Source organism: Ixodes scapularis, unplaced genomic scaffold, assembly GCF_016920785.2.
Source record: "Ixodes scapularis isolate PalLabHiFi unplaced genomic scaffold, ASM1692078v2 PGA_scaffold1__304_contigs__length_218370807, whole genome shotgun sequence".
In the NCBI taxonomy this organism is placed as follows: Eukaryota; Metazoa; Arthropoda; class Arachnida; order Ixodida; family Ixodidae; genus Ixodes; species Ixodes scapularis.
This window is the reverse complement of record NW_024609846.1, coordinates 65,401,175-65,417,230: the sequence shown is the minus strand read 5'-3', so window position 1 is coordinate 65,417,230 and position 16,056 is coordinate 65,401,175. Positions and strand designations below refer to the sequence as shown.

Genomic DNA, 16,056 nt, shown 5'->3' with positions numbered 1-16,056 from the left:
GTCTTCTTCTTTCTCGATTAATCCAAACGTGCAAGCGAGCTGGACAAGAATAACGAAAATAATGCCGGCACAAATAGTTTCTCTAGTGATTATTATAGTCATTGTTCACCAGCTCGCTTGCACTTTTGCATTAATCGCATTTTCGTCATCAAGTTTTTCGAAAAAGACACTGATAGATAACGTCCGCTTTTATCCTTGAAATTACGCTGCGAAACTTCTTGGCCAGTAGCGTTGCGCGTGCGAGTATACCTGAAGCTTTTAGAAAAATAGAAACGTTCCTAGCCAATATCCATGGACACCCCTTTACGTCTGACTACTGCGTTTTAAATGATGTTTTAAACAAGAAGTGCTTTACCTTAAACTAAAATTTACAAGAAAAAAATTGTTTCGCGATTATTTATTTATTTTTATTTTTGGAGGGGGGGGGGGGCAGTGGGGGAAGGTGTGAATTTTGCCTGTTCGACGCTTCTCTGATTGTCATGTAGGGGCGGGGACAGCGACGGCGACAGCTGGAGCGACGGTATCGGGTCGCATCGATCTCCGCGTGTCGGAGTCCTCGCGGTGTCAAGGTCACTCTCCCCTGTGCGAGCTACTACTCTCAATCACCAAGCACGCAGTCAACCTTCTTTCCTTTTTCTTTACGTTAGGATTTTTTTTCGTTCACGATATCCGGCGTTCTCAGCTTTTTTTTTTTTTGTTTCACTTAGTGTGTTTTTTTTTTCTTCGTTTTTTTTAAAATACTCACTTTCACATTCCTTTTCGTTCGTGTTTTTCTGTCGTGTTTCTAGCGTGGGAGGATGTACTTAGTGGGTCCCCGAAAACAACAACAACCGATGTACAGTGTTGTTTTAACCGCAAAAATAAGCTACGCATTTCTGAACGCTCAGTCTCCATCCAAATGTAGCAGCACGAGCGGTTCAGACCGCATGCCAAAGTTTCAGAACTATTATGTTAATCAAAATATTATTACTGGTTTTCGTCAGCTTTCAACCGGAAAAGGGAGCCCGCTTTCGGTAGCTGATGTCGTTCTCCCCCGTGTATTCCCGGTCTTCGTCGGTCGCCATTTTTCCCATTGAAAATTTTTATAAATCGTTTATAAGCTGTATAACTTCTGAATCAGGCAATTGAAAACTTCGAAACTCCTCACAAATGTAGAGATAGCGCTACATTTGGGCAGGAATTGAACGTTCAGAATTGCGTACATATATTTGAGTAAAGAAAAAAAAAAAACGCTGTAATTGCAGTTAGGCGAGCAACGCCGATTTGATGAATTGTTGACGCATCCGAAGCGTTTGATATTCCACCAAAGAAAGTTACTGCATGCTCGAGACACGTGAACTAAGATGGCAGCACGCAGAAGTTGATTATGGGAATAGTCTTAAGTGTGTGACAGTTTAAAACATCTGACCCTCAAGGTCCCGAACAATCTTCTGATAATCGCTGACCTTGCAGATTACTTTTTCTCATCGTTTAGATAACTATAATAAACAAAACCGTATAGTGAACGAAATAAAAAAGAGCTAAAATCGGTCACTCAAAAGCCGGGGTCACACTAATATGACACATAAGACACCCTGCATACAGATTCGAACGGGGGTCACGGCAATATCCGTGCTTCGAATGTCTCATGGGCATTACTTCAAGGAGAAAACTTGAAACGCGGCATTCGAACCACGGATATTGTAGTAATTTGTGTTTGCGAACTGTCTTTTATATGATGTATAAGCAGTGTGACCCCGGATTAAATTGCATCTCGAATTTGAGTTTCGTGTTCTTAGGATCCCAGAACCTTTGGCATTTATTTTCGATCGATAATGCTCTTGATGGCGTCGTTGTACTTTATTCACACGTGGTGTATAGACGTTTCTAAGTACGGCCTCTGGGCGGCGCCGGCTTGCTGCTAGAGTGTGTAGATCGTCTGATAGTCAAGCGTTGCTGAGGCGTACCCACGGTTTCCAGACTGGCGCCCACACAGAGTGTTTTCCATACACGGTGGCCAGACTAGCTCTCGAAGCGCGGCTGCTAGCAAACGTCTATGGTGTTGTTGTGTTATAAACGTTGAGCTGCATTAATCTACATTGACCTTGCTTTTTGTGTATAGCGCGTGGTTCAGGCAGCTTCTACATTACTTCACTCGATGTTAGAATGTTCGTGTTGTGTGTTTATTTCTTCTTCGCTCCTGATTTCTCGTGACCCGTTTTATAGTTTGTCCTCTCCCATTATCAAACTTTCGTACTCGGGGTGTCCCCTGCCAACGGTTCTATTCCCGTCCGCACTATTCTTTTCCGTTGTTACTACGCCGGCATTCAAGCAGCGGCTTAGTGTCCTTGCCAGGCAACTGAGGCCCGCGTTATATATGGAGGCTATATTGGGAAACGACTGTGCGTGTGACAATGCGGTTAGAGGCAGCGGAACGTGAGTATGAACTTTGTAAGAATGTTATATAATCGCGTTTCGTTTAGATTTATGGTCTCCTCGATCTGTACACCTGTCCGGTGTACAGATTGCCGAGTCATTAAGCTCTGGGCACACACCCGGCGTCTCACCTTCCAGAAAAAAAAGAAAGAAAAAAAAAAGCTACTGCAGCTGCGCAGGACCCGTTCCACAGCCTAGTAGACCATGTTGACGGTTCGCAGATGTCAATAACTGGAATGGTGTATATAGACCGTTCTTGTGTGACGGTTGCCAAATTGAAATATGACCTGGTTGGGTTGGCCAACAAAAACTAAAGTAAATAGTTTAAGCGTAACTACAATAAGAAAGTTGAACCAAGAGAAAAATAGAACGGTTAACACGAACCCCTTGAATTCTAGCGCCTTCCAATCGGCAAATAAAGCGACTTCTTATTTTTTCCAACTTAGAGTCACTGAATAGCCCAACTCACCTACGTCAGAAATGGACACGGCGGCCGCCAAGAAGAAACTGTCGACACCGAAGGCCTTAAAGGGATACTTCAACGAAATTTGAAATATTCCCGTCGTGTTCAAAAATCGGTTGAATATGATCCACAATATCCGTAAATGACAATCGCACGTTTGTATTTTGAGCCTGGTGGCTGTATTTTTCGTTATAAACAGCCCACTCTGGCAAGCGCTCGGAAAAGGCCCAGCGGAGACCACGTGACATCCAACGCAATCGTGACGTAGGTCGTCTCAAGACGAGCAAAGCTACGGCGAGGCTGACGTCGAGAGGGTGGCCTAGTCGTTCCAGCCACCGAAGCGGCTGCTTTTGTACGAATTCTGAGTGACGGGTTAATCTTCTGTAATCTTGTAGGGGGACAATAGCGACTTCTGCGACACACAAAAGGCATTCTAGGGAAGAGGGGAGTTCCTCCTGCCCCTCTCCTCTCGTCGTGGCCGGAGACGAGACAACCTCCGTCACTAGCTGTCGAGGTTCCTAGACGGGCATTAGAAGCGAGGCGTTAGCGACATCCACCAGGTGCTCTGTGCTAATCGTTTAATTCGTTTTAAAATTCCTTTTCGAGACTTTTTTAACAAGATATTGGTATGTTCGATGTGATGCTGCTTTTTTGAACACATATAGACCAAGAAATGAACGCCGAAATTTCGTTGTAGTATCCCTTTAATCCTCGACGTTTCCACGGCGCTTTTTTAAGCTCATTTAGCAAAGCACTAGAAAACGTACTGAATCAAAGCATTAAAGCCAGGGAGTTCTCTTCTCCAGAAATAATGTAAACTGTAGAAGCTGTCTGAAATTTAACATGCGTAATTTCAAAAGGCGGTCAGTTCTTTTTTTTTTTTTTTTGCCGGGTAAATTTTTTTTTTTTTTTGCACAATATATTGCAATAGAGTTAGAAACGTATAATGAAAGCTTTTTTTCGCTGTCATATATGTTTTAAACCATTACTGCGTTCAACTGAAACCATGAAATTGTTTGTTAGGAATTATTACTCACTCTTAAAACATAACTTCCGCGTGCGTGTGCCAACGATAAAACACGTGAAACATACGAAGCGTTTTTTTTTTTTTTTGTTATTGTTGTTTTATCTGAGTGCGAACATCTGTAGATTGTGGATGTAACTTCTCCGAATTTTTCCATAACCGTTTTTTTCTTTTTTTTCTTTATTACGGCTTGCGTTAAAAAGCTGTACTAAAGAAGGAGAAAGCAATACAAACGTCATGACAACACGCCTTGCAAGATGGAGGAGGAAGCTTAAACGGAAGTGCGGCTAAACTCACAACCGAAAAGAAAAAAATTTTCTATGTTTGTTTTTTTTCGAACGATTTTTAATTTCAACCTGAACTCGGCGATGTAGCGTCCGAAAAAGGAAAACACGGGTTGTTCTGCTCGACAGAAAGAAGCAGAACAGCACTTGGATTTCTACCCAGCATGCTTTGGAACTCATTAAAGGCGGGTTCACACTGCTCATACATCATACAAAAGACAGTCTGCAAGCACAAATCACCGCAGTGTCCGTGGTTCGAATGCCGCGTGCCAAGTTTCCTCCTTGAATTCATTGCCATGCGGCATTCGAAGCACGGATGTCGCGGGGACTCGCAGACTGTCTTCTTTATGACACATAAGCAGCGTGACCCCGGCTTTTATGAGACAGGAGGGAACGATAGCAACAAACCGGCGCTTTCATATCTTTCGTAAGGTTAATGCGCCACGTGGAGTGAAAATCTCAAACTATACCGTCTTTCATATTAAAGGGTCACTCAAGTGTTCTTTTGTTTTCGTTTTTTTAGAAGCTTGTTTTTGAAGGTATATTGTTTGCTATGCTTTAACCAATAAAAATTACCAGTTCTAGATGGCAACACGTCCTAGTACACTCACAATAGTAATACACGTGTACTATTTTCTCATAGGAAAAGGGGAGGGGGGATTTGGGTTTTTTTTTGTTACTTTTATAAATTTGATCAATTAATATAGTTAATTGCGTGGAGATTCTGAGGTTTACTATTATGCTCTTTTTAGGCGCGTTTTGCATTATATTTTCATAAAAACGTCAAATCTTCGAGTGTAGTAGACGATGCAGCAATTACCGGCCGAAAATGCCGTCCGACGGCGCCCCCTGATGTCTGCTCCAAGGCGCAGAAATAGGGGCGTGTCACGATCTTTGATTAGATTTTTAATGGGAATATCGGCCGGCCATAAGTGTATTTCTTTTAGGATGTTTCGAGTTCGTAGTCTGGGTATATCGTCATAAAAAAAGGAGATATCAGAATCCATTTGGGAGCGCTCCTTTATTTCCGAAGACTACCAACCCTACGAGCCAGTGGGAACAATCTCAGCTTACCGGGAAGCGATATATCACGGCATTTTTAGCGTTCCTAGGGCCGTGCCACCACCAACTGGTCCAATCAAGTGTGAAGGATGCGTCGTAAGATCGCGTTTTTAGTCTGTGCGTTTGTGTTTGTATTGCAACTAGTTTTTGACCCCGCACGGACTTAAAGACCGACGACCAGGTCGCACTTTCCACTTTTCCCTGCTTTCTCCTCTCCCCCTTCTACCCTGCTTACAGTTACCAGTTCCTTCCTTCTTTAGGGTGAGGAGGACCTTTTCCCTTGCAGAATCTCGAGCCTGGTCGTCGGCCTTGAAGATGAAACGGAGCATATATGCCCGGGTATGTGCGTGAAGGCTGGCCATACAAACATGGTTCTCAAATTTACGGTTGATCTCTACTCATATAGGTCCGCAAACCAAGGCCCAACGCTGCGACTTATATTGGCTCACGCTTTTCTCTTCGGGATTGCTCAGCTCTCCCCTCTGTTGAGAGCACACATTGTCATCCATTCGGTGACTGCCGATGATCGAGGCAAACAGTCGAGACATCGTCGAACAAAAACATTTTTTTCCCCGATTAGATGCACATAACTTATTACGCAACCATATCCCGTCGCGTCCGCCCCCCGCCTCTCGCCAATCAGTCTCTCGACACATCTCAGAAATCGAGTCGCAATGTTCGACGCATGATGTGCGCTATAAATAATGCGACCGTTCTCGGGGAGTTTTCGTAGAGCGTTTCCGCCCTCACGCAACGCTCTCCCGCAATTCGCCATCAGATCCGGAACTTTGAGGTCGAGGCTAGTGGCGCGCATGCGCAGTAAGCGGCATCTTCGTTACGGAGAATCTAGCTAAGGGCGAAAAGCATTCCACGAAACAGTCTATTACGGGAATAGCATACCCGTACCTTGCATTGTCAGGTTTAAACTCACTTATACCTCTGCGGCATGTAACGCGCCTGCGCACTTTTTCTTTTCTTTTTTTTTTCCGTATTGATATCCTTCAAATGCCTGCATAACTGCGAGAATAAAGACAGGAAGCCATTCCTCAGTCTGTTGAAAGGGATTTCAAAAGAACGTTCGGCAACGTTACGATTGTGTATGTACATGCGCAACTCTTGCACAAAAAAAAAAAAAAAAAAAAAAAAAAAAAGTCAAGTGCTTTAGACGCGCATTTCCGACATAGCAGCCCTAAAACCGAAACCCACGACTCTGGGAATTTCGAAAGTGCCTCTGATCCGGAGAAATCGGCATGTACGTGACGACGCCCGCCTGAACCACTGGCAGAATTGTCCAGCCGAACGTGTATCCCCGCCCCTGTATTCGTCGCTCAGACTTTTTCCAGCCCCGCAACTCTCCCTTTCTCTCCCACTCCCTCTTCCTATTCTTTTCTGCCTATTGAAGGGCAGCTGCTGGGTGAAAGGATATTAATACGCCGTCGAATTCTGTACTTGCTTTTCGCGGCGAAAGAACTGCTCGTGTAAAATTTTTATGACCGCTTCGGTTTAATTTTTTTAGATCTCCTCAGATTTGAAAGAAATGACGTCGTCGATCAAGCTGCCAATATTAACAATAGTATATATATTCTTATTATTATTTGTCGTTCCTCTTTTCTTAACAAATTAGCCGTACAGAGTACATATATAGTGCGAGTGACAGACACGAAATGAAATGACCTGGCGTAACCTACGTGTTCTTTCACTTTTTTTTTTCTGTTTTTGTTCGGTCAAAAGGTCGGTTTCTCCCCAGCGGGCGATAGGTTATGTCTGGCATTGGTCTGGGGGTAGGGGGACTCGCCGGTGCTGCATGGAATAATTCAGAGGGATCGGAAAGGCTATCTATCGGGCAGACAGCGCCACGCCTTCTCGGCCGACCGGCTTACAACATTCACCGATCGGGAGGATTGGAAGAACGGCGGGCGCGAACGTCGAGAAATCCTCGCTCAAAGACGTGCGCTTGATAACTTTTCCCTGAAAGCTTTTCTCCAGCAATTCTCGATCAATTTTATACGCGGTTTTGCAAATTCCAAATTCTAGATTGGAAGACGTTAAACAGGGGCAAATCACAAATCTACGAGTACGAGACGAACCGAAAGCATGATCATCTGTCATTTTGACAATATCTTATTACTGCTTTTTGTGATGCGTACCTTCGAAGCACATTATAGCAAAATAGAGCGGGGCTACTCTATCGAAAAATATGTGAACTCTAGAAAGGCCTGTGCGAATGTGATCGGTCATAACTTAACAGCTCATAACAGAGTTATAGAAGCTATACTACTCCTCTGCCGTGAACATAGTTGTTTGTTCCTATATCTGAGGCTCCTTTTTCATCGACTGTGTTGTCGGGTGTGAGGGGGAGGGGAGCGTTTGAATTAGACCCACCACACAAGTTTGGTGCACGCACCTGAATTACTATCTGTTTGTTAAGAATAGACTTGCACTTGTGGCGTGTTCTTCTTTTCACCAGACAAACAAACGAGGAATGTCGATCAGAGACACGGCAGCTATGCAGCTTGTTAGCGACGTTTTCTGCTCCTAAGCGCCAAATATTTACATACGTATACGCGACCACGCGTAATTGCAAAATTGTGTTGTGTGTATGTTTATAAAGCCGGAAGTTAGACAGCCTGGATTATTTCTCTGTTTGTAACAAAACCTGTTCTTGTTTTTTCTGAGAATCGCTATTTGCAGCGCTAGTGCGAATAGGCAAAACTGACTCATACAGGCAAACTAACAAACAAACGCAGACATGCAAGCGAAAAAAAAGACAGAAAAAAAAACCCAGCCAACTAATACATTATACCCTTCCCCAATCCAGAGTAGCCAACCGCGGCTGGCCGTTTTGGTTAACTTGATTCCTTCTCTAATCTTCTCGTTCATCTTCATCCCCTTCGTCATTTTCTTCGTCTTTGTCGTCAGCTTCATCCTCGTGATCTTGGGTATCACCCTCGTAATCATTTTTGTTACCGTCTTCCTAATCTTCTTTGTCTTTTTCATGATCGTCATCTTGTTAATCGTCTTTGTCATCCTCGTCCTCTTCTTTATCCTCGTAATTTTTATCGTATTCATCTTTATAAACTTTTTTTTTACCTTATTTGTCACCCTTGTCATGTTTTGCTTCATCCTCGTCATCCTTTTTATCTTCTTGATCGTCATGATTTTCATTGTCTTCTTTTCTACTGAACAGACGTCGGGGATACCACTAACAGACGTCTCCCGACGTCTCCCTAGGTCTTCCCCTTGCGCAAGCTGAGCTGGGGTCTATTAGGGAAACCCGTTTTCAAGAACCCATATCCTTTGCATCTCCTCCCAGACATCGACCGATAAGAGTGCGGGGAAAATAATGGGCGCACACTGCGCTTTCCTAACGTAGTTTCTTTGTTTTCGCAACCACGGAACGACCCGAGAAAAGAAACGGTCGCGCTGGACGTACCGCACGACTATGAGGAACTCCGCCGCAAAGACCTCAAGTTGGCCGCGGAGAATTGCTCCATCCACGCGATCGTTACGGCTGAGGGAACGCTGCTGAACTCAAGCGGCCCGCGGGAACAATGATGTCTCAGGTTTCAAGTATGCAGGGTCGGGAGAAGGGGGAAGGAAGAACGGAAACCGAGAGATAACTGCAACCGGGTGGTCGTTCGATCGTGCTCATTACTGTTCTTACGGTTATAAACGTGCTGCGATGCACCGTCCATCCTTTAGCTGACAGTGCGATGGAAGTGACGTGTTCCTTTGGATCTGTCGTACGTCTCTTTCGCCACGTGATTACGCATTACGCTACCACGCTCCCGCCCGTAGCCCCGCACAGAGAGTGGGGTCAGGTGATGAAAGGGAGGCGTTCGATTGGTCTAGAGAGAGCGTAGCTCCCACTGCACTGTCATGTAAGGGGTGAACGGAGGACTCGGGTCGGGAGACAGTGGCCCGTTGCTTTCTTCTCATTGTTGGGGAGCGGCAAAGATCCTGGAGAGGGGGGGGGGGGGGGGGGGTAAATGATGACGAATGGTCACTGCTGGAACGGTATCGGAGCTCACTGCTGCTACTGTTGCTGCTTCTGATGCGTCATGAAAGCTCGAAGGAGAAGCAGGAGGGTCCACGTGAAGAGACTGATGTCGATTGCAAACATTAAGAGAGCGAAGTTGCGTCAGTGACGGCACAAAGTCAGCCTCTGGCACATTCGACTTTTCGTGCGGCTGAAGTATTATTTAAAGCGGTATTACGACACCGTTGGTGTCTATATAGACAACTCAAATGGGGGTCTTTGTACTGGCGAATCGAATAATACAACGCATAAAACTAAACTATAAATTCTTTCGGTAATTTTGGATGGCGCTCCATGAATTCCCCTATGTATTTTTTACTGCGAATTTCATGGTTTTCCACTATAAGAACGCCTGCACGTTTACTTTCCCACAAAGCGCGTGGTAGGCCTATCACCTCGATCAACGGAACACGAATGAAAAAGCACAAAACAGGTGTGGAAACGATACGCCGTCAGTGCAAGAGCAGTTAGCGAGCGAGACTGCCGTGCTCGTCGTCCCCAACCATATTTCTTGTTGTGAACCCGAACTCTCTTTCACCTCGTCTTTTGCTGGTCGTAATCCGTAAATCGAACTCGTCCATTTTATTGCTGAAGTGTACCAAGCGTCAGGTAAAAAAAAAAAAAAAAAAAAAAAAAAAAAAAGATAAATTTTTGGGAGTTTACGTGCCAATTTAACAAAGGGCGTATGTCACATCCCAGCGGAGGACTGAGGATTACATTCGACCAACTGCAACCAAAATCTCACAGCGCCTTCTCCGTAATGAACACCCGCTGTATAGCAGGAACTATACGACTTCTCGAATACATTTCGAGGGCTATAGGATTGGTACTGCCTAAGCACCAATTTCATGACGAATTGAAACTGCCAATCTGGCTACAATATTTAATTCTAAGCTGTTAAGATACCATATAAGCAAAGGACGCGAGCGCCTGATAAAACAAAATCAGCTCGCACGTGTAGCCTTGAAAAGTTACTTAAATATAAAAACATATCATGACATTAAAAACGTGTTAACATTTGAGCCGAGAGAATAACTGTTGTGAGTGAATGGATCAATATGCTATTTATTTTTACACTTTTACGTCAGCGTGTGACTCACTGACAAGAACTCGGAAAAATAGATAGCTGGGAAGTTTAATTAGTGGCTGTTAACAGCCTTGACACCTGCACAACAGTACACTCTGTCTTACGTAAAACCAAAAATATAACACTGTCGTTGTCGAAGGCACAGCCAGGGAACATGTCACAAAGCATCCGAGGGGATAAGACGGTCAAGTAAATGGGTCTTTCTGCAAAAATATTAAATTGCATGCTCGTTGCTACCGTTTCATTGGACCCCCCCCCCCCCCACACACACACACACACACACACACTTCGAACAAATATATACAAAAAGAGGGTGCACAATTGCAGGCTTTGCCGTATGCGACTCGAAACCGCACCGAGGCGAACATCTTATGGCAATCAAGCGCACCGTGCACAACATGGCGGAAAAATGTAATGCAACGAGCATGCCTCTTATCATGAAGAGATACGATCGGCGTATATCTCTTAGGACAAAGTAATTACTAGAAAAACGGCAACGAACGATGTGTCTATCATATTCATAAACAATGCGAAGAAACTTCCGCTAGATATGATGAACAGAACAGCGCACACAAGGACAAAGAAAAGGAACATGCAGGACACACAAGCGCTTGTGTGTCCTGCATGTTCCTTTTCTCTGTCCTTTTTTTTGTGTGCGCTGTTCTGCTCATCAAGTCATCATACCAATTCGCCCAACTTACAACACTTCCGCTAGACATTTTCAATTAAATTATGGTAAGAAAGGAATGATGCAGAAAGTGTGAATCGCACCATCGTCACCAGGTGAAATATTCGTCTACTGTTATTTATTTACAAGCCCCGCAGACTGGTATTTATTGTCGTTACAAAAGAAAATCCATATGTGGAAAACAAAACAGGTGACTGAGGAAACACGTCTGCAACTGTTGCTCTTCAAATTTTCGTGTTTTCCCTTATTTATTTATTTTTTTTTGCCATTTCTGATCGTGGTTTTTGACTGGCTTCATCAGTCTTCGTCTCATCGGTGCTCATTACTCAACTCCCTCAAGCAAGACTTGGGAAGTAACCAGTTACAAGTAACGGATCAGTTGTAATCCGTCACTTGTTTAAGTAATTTTGTAATTGCTACGTTATGTTTTGTGACAGAAATTTTTAATGTGATTTCGTTACAAATATTGGTAACAAATTACTTTAATGACTCGTTACATTTTTTTGAATATGAACATAATGCAGAAACGTGACCAGTATAAGCAGCCAATTTAGCAGCTTAAAGATAGCAAGTCAACGAGATAGAAAACAGCTCGAAGGGGAGAATAACTGAAAATAAAAACACGATATTTCGTATATGACCGGTCACTAGAACCACTAGAAAAAGGAGCAAGGCATATGCGAATATGCGAATAACAAAGATTAAGAAGACAACGCCGACTCGGCTCTGCCACTTTCACTCGCCTTCCATCGTGTTTTCCTTCTCCTACGTATGAGAAACGGAAAGTACCGTTGCGGTACATTTTTGAAAACATCAAAATTGTTTTTATTGTTTTCTTGACAAGGGGGAAAAGTAACCTGAAAGTAGCTTGTAACGTAACGAATAAAGTAATCCGTTACTTTTCAGCGAAAGTAATTTGTAACGGTAAACCATTACATTTGAGGCTTGGTAATTTGTAATTGTAATCCATTACATTTTTCGAGTGATTGGCACGTGCCTGCAATCGAACCAGGCAGCGGTGTTAAAACACAAAACACCCACATCTCGCGGGGCCCGTGATATGGCAGCGGCCCACATAAAAGACCGTCTTCACCCGCTCGCGTCGCGGAAGGTCAATCCTGGCCGGTCGCGTCGAGTTACCAATCATCTGTCCTCCGACGCGCAGCTTTACGCGAGTATGATGTTGGAGGCCTTTCTGAGCAGAAAGAAGTCCCGAGGCGGCCGCGGGCGGAATTCCTGTGCACGGCCCGGTGGGCCCGCTCGACCTCGGGCCCGTTACTTCGGTCCACGGCGTCAACGGGCATCCGACCACGAGCCCACGGTCACGGGGTCTCTGGGTCACTGACGGAGCGCCGGTGGCAATGTCGTTACTGCGGCGATATGGTACGGTGGGCGCCCTAATGAACGATGCCGTCGGTGGCCACGTGGGAGAAACTACGGGCGATGAGAGGGGCGACGGAAGCCTACGCGGCTATGCACTGCAAAGATGACTACTATAGAGTCACCGAGAGCTTTGAAAGCGCAGGGTGTGGCTTTTGGTGTTCCCACCTCCGGATTCGTGATTGGTGCTTCAACATTCATATCGGCTAATGCTGCGAGCTCATTGGCTGCGGAGAGTTCATAGTTATTAGGAAGCTCCGGTCTCGCCAGCTGTCCGTGATCGCGGTGCGTTTCCGTTGGTTACTGGATTTATCGACTTCGGACGTTGTCCGGTTCACCGGCGTATCCCAAGTAAACTTTTTTTTAAAAAAAGTCCCACTGATCTAAGAAAAAAAAAACAAGGATTGGTTAAAGTTTAATCAAGTTAATTTTGAACAGTTCTCAACGCTACTGGACTTAAGTGCATTTACACCTAAAAGACGATGCGCCATTCTTCGTCTCACTTTAAGTTCTACCGCAGCCGGCGAACCAAAAAAATCAATCAAATAGCTAAAAAAAAAAAACACATGTCACGGCGTTTGATTTTTAATGTTTTATTTTCTAATTAACGGCTAAGTAAATGACGCACAGTGGATGCGCCATGATCGTGCGCTGTACGGTAAGCGAGACTTGTTTAGTCGGTGATAGAAGACGTAGGAAGACGACGAGCACCATGGCGATAGGCACTTTTGGCGCAGCTCGGTTGGCTCGGCATCCTCTGTGGTTGGACGTGGTTTGAAACGGAGAAACGAAACGGTGCAATGTAAAGCCGGCCCTAAATTACCACTGCTCCATCGATTAATTAGTTACCTCTCCCCGGAGAGAGAGCGAGGGTGGACCTACACGCGCGGTCTTCTCACCTAATTAGCTTATCCATGGGCTGTCTCTCAGGGACACCGTCGGCAGTGTGTCAGGGGCAGCAGTGCCCGGCAGGCGTGTCCGCTGTCACGCTTTCGCCGCGCTCAGGTTTGGCCCGCCGTCGATCGAAGGGTTGCGAAGGCCTCGGAGCAATATCTTATTGCTCTTGCGGATCGTGCATTGTTCGCCAACGATCAATGAAAGGTCAAGAAGCCGATCAAGTAATTGATTGGGTGACTAATGGTCCGTCGTCAAACTCGCACCAAAAGGAGAAAGACGGGGGGGGGGGGGGGGGGGGGCAAAGAGAATAAACGTCGTATGATCTCTTCGGTCAATGATCGGGCAATCGAGTGCTTGCGGGGACATGGGTTTCTCAGCAAGACGTTGAGGTATGGACATGTGTTTCAGTGGATGATGACAAAAATGGTGCGCCATGCGAGCTTCGCTTCGAGAAAGTACGGCGTGTATACTATTCGCGCGCCCTGTGTTTCTGTCGAGCCCCTAATTGAGCTCACGTGCTTTTGTTCTCCTTCTATGTCAACGCCCGCCTCTGGAACTTCTTTTTTGTTTTGTTTTTTTATAGGATGGTAAATTTTCTTGCGAAATGTCAGGCACTTTTTTATGCCAATGATCATATATTTTTTGTGTTTGTCTTTGTTTGTTTATGTGTGTGTGTATGTGCGTGCGCGTGTTTTTACTTTCAGAACTTTCTTCAATAACGTAGGACCTCGCGGCCGTTTTTGTCCTGTATTTACACGCTAAAAAAGACTAGCTTTTTTTTTATTTGTGTACTTATAATATATATATATATATATATATATATTTCTTTTTGTACAGTATGACATGGGTTCAGATAACAATAATTTTCTATTGCTCTCTATTCTACGCAAACAATTCTCAAAGATTACTGAACGGTTACATTTTACACCTTTCCAAATCCAAGATAATCACCGATGAAGCGCTCACTGATTTCACTGGGTCGTCGGGGCTCTCTCTCATAGAGTTACAACCCGCTGTACTGCTCCTTCCCCGGGCCGGTCCTCAACCCTTCCCCGATCACGCACGCAGGTCACGCTGCGGGCCCAGGCAACGGTGACCCACCAGCGCAACCCGTGGTACCTGGCCCGCTTCCGCGGCCGCAGCGCCCTCCTCTCCACGGCGCAGCTCCTGGCCTCCCTGGCCCTCCTCATGGCTCCCCACTTCGGCCTGCTCCTCTGGGAAGCAGCCACGGGACGTCGAGGTCCGGCCGCCATCGCGTCGGCCACCACGGCGCTGCTTTGCTGGACGCCCTGCGCCCACGCTTACGTGTACGGGGTACGGAGTCGGGCCCTGCGGCAGACCTTCAAGGACCTCTTGAGGAGGCACGTCTACCGACAGCAGGTGGGCCGCGAGGCGGCCAGGAGACTTTCCACGGCCAATGGTGGCTACCCCAATGGTCGCCCCAAGCTCATTCGACGGTTCTCGGCACCCGATGGCCTGGGCACCACCATCGGGTCCACGAACAAGAAGAGGGTCTTGCCTCGACGGGCCTCCGAGAAGTGCATGCTCGTGCGGGGTGCCGTGTGTCCGATGACGTCGCCGTCGTCGGCGCCGTCGTCCCGGAGGTCGCTCCTCGTTTTGGACAATGGGATGACGCCGGCCATGGCCTCGGCGAGGCCTACCAGCAGGGTGTCTGTGTTCCCGCTCATCCTCGAGAACGGACTCAGTGAGGAGGAGGAACTGGGACGACGCGGCGGCGGCGACGACGACTCGAGGTCGATGTCAAGGGCCACACCGGACTCGACGGCCACAAGGTGGGTGGACCAAGTGGCCGGAAGGCTAGCGGTGTTCTGGGCGAGCCCCAGGGCCGCATCCTGGGAGGCCCTCGAGAGGTCCGATTTGCACCACGTGTGATGAAGGGACGATGCCCGAGCGCCGTCGTGGGCGAGGATGTCTCCGTCTTGTGTTCGTGCATGGGCGTCGTGACGCTTTGGTGTTCCTCTTTGGTTCAAATTTTCTTTTTCGTTTTTTTGTGTTGTACATAATAAATTTATCGAAGGACTACGATCTTCTTTCGCTTAATCGTGTACCTAGTTCGACCCTCATACAATGGCGACTTGGATGCTACTTGGCTTGCTGTACCAACAACGTCTGGCTTTTGCGGCAGATGAGTGAGTTTTGCATCGAATCATTGAAACGCAGCGCAGTGGCGGAAGATGTCAGAAGGCCCTGTTTCAGCGTGTAAAGAGCTGGAGCACATGGAAAATATTTTTATCAACATCCCCGACTTATGCTTATGCTTATGTGCAGGGTGTCACAAAAAGAATAGATTTTTTGTTTTTTTTTTACCGCAAAAATAAATTAGGCATTGCCGAACGCTCATTCTCTGCCCAAAGGTAGCGCTTGAGGTCACAACCAGATGCCAGTTTCAGCCAGATCCGATTCCTTAATAAAAAGTTATGTGATTTTCTGAAAATGTCAATGGGAAAATAGCGGCCGACGGAGTTTTGGAATGCATGGGGCTCTATAGCACCACAAACCGAAAAGGTTCCAAAATGGGCTTCATTTTCCCATTCAAAATTTCAGAAAATCACTTATAACTTTTGAATAATGTATCAGATCGGGCTCAAACTTCGGCATCCGGTTGTGACCTCTTGCGCTAGCTTTGGACGGCGAATGAGCGCTCGGCGATGCCTAATTTATTTTTGCAGTAAAAAAAAAAACTGTATTTTTTTTTT

General features: G+C 45.9%; 1 protein-coding gene across 1 annotated transcript in view; it reads left to right on the top strand.

Moving 5' to 3' along the window:
• The window catches only part of LOC8037761 (histamine H2 receptor), a 50,682-nt gene extending 35,297 nt beyond the window's left edge, over positions 1–15,385 (top strand). Inside the window, exon 2 of the mRNA XM_029981226.4 lies at positions 14,408–15,385. Within this exon, the coding sequence (XP_029837086.1) occupies positions 14,408–15,232 (825 nt within the window). The 3' untranslated portion in view covers positions 15,233–15,385. The remainder of the gene's footprint in view (positions 1–14,407) is intronic.
• The last annotated feature ends 671 nt before the right edge of the window (positions 15,386–16,056 follow it).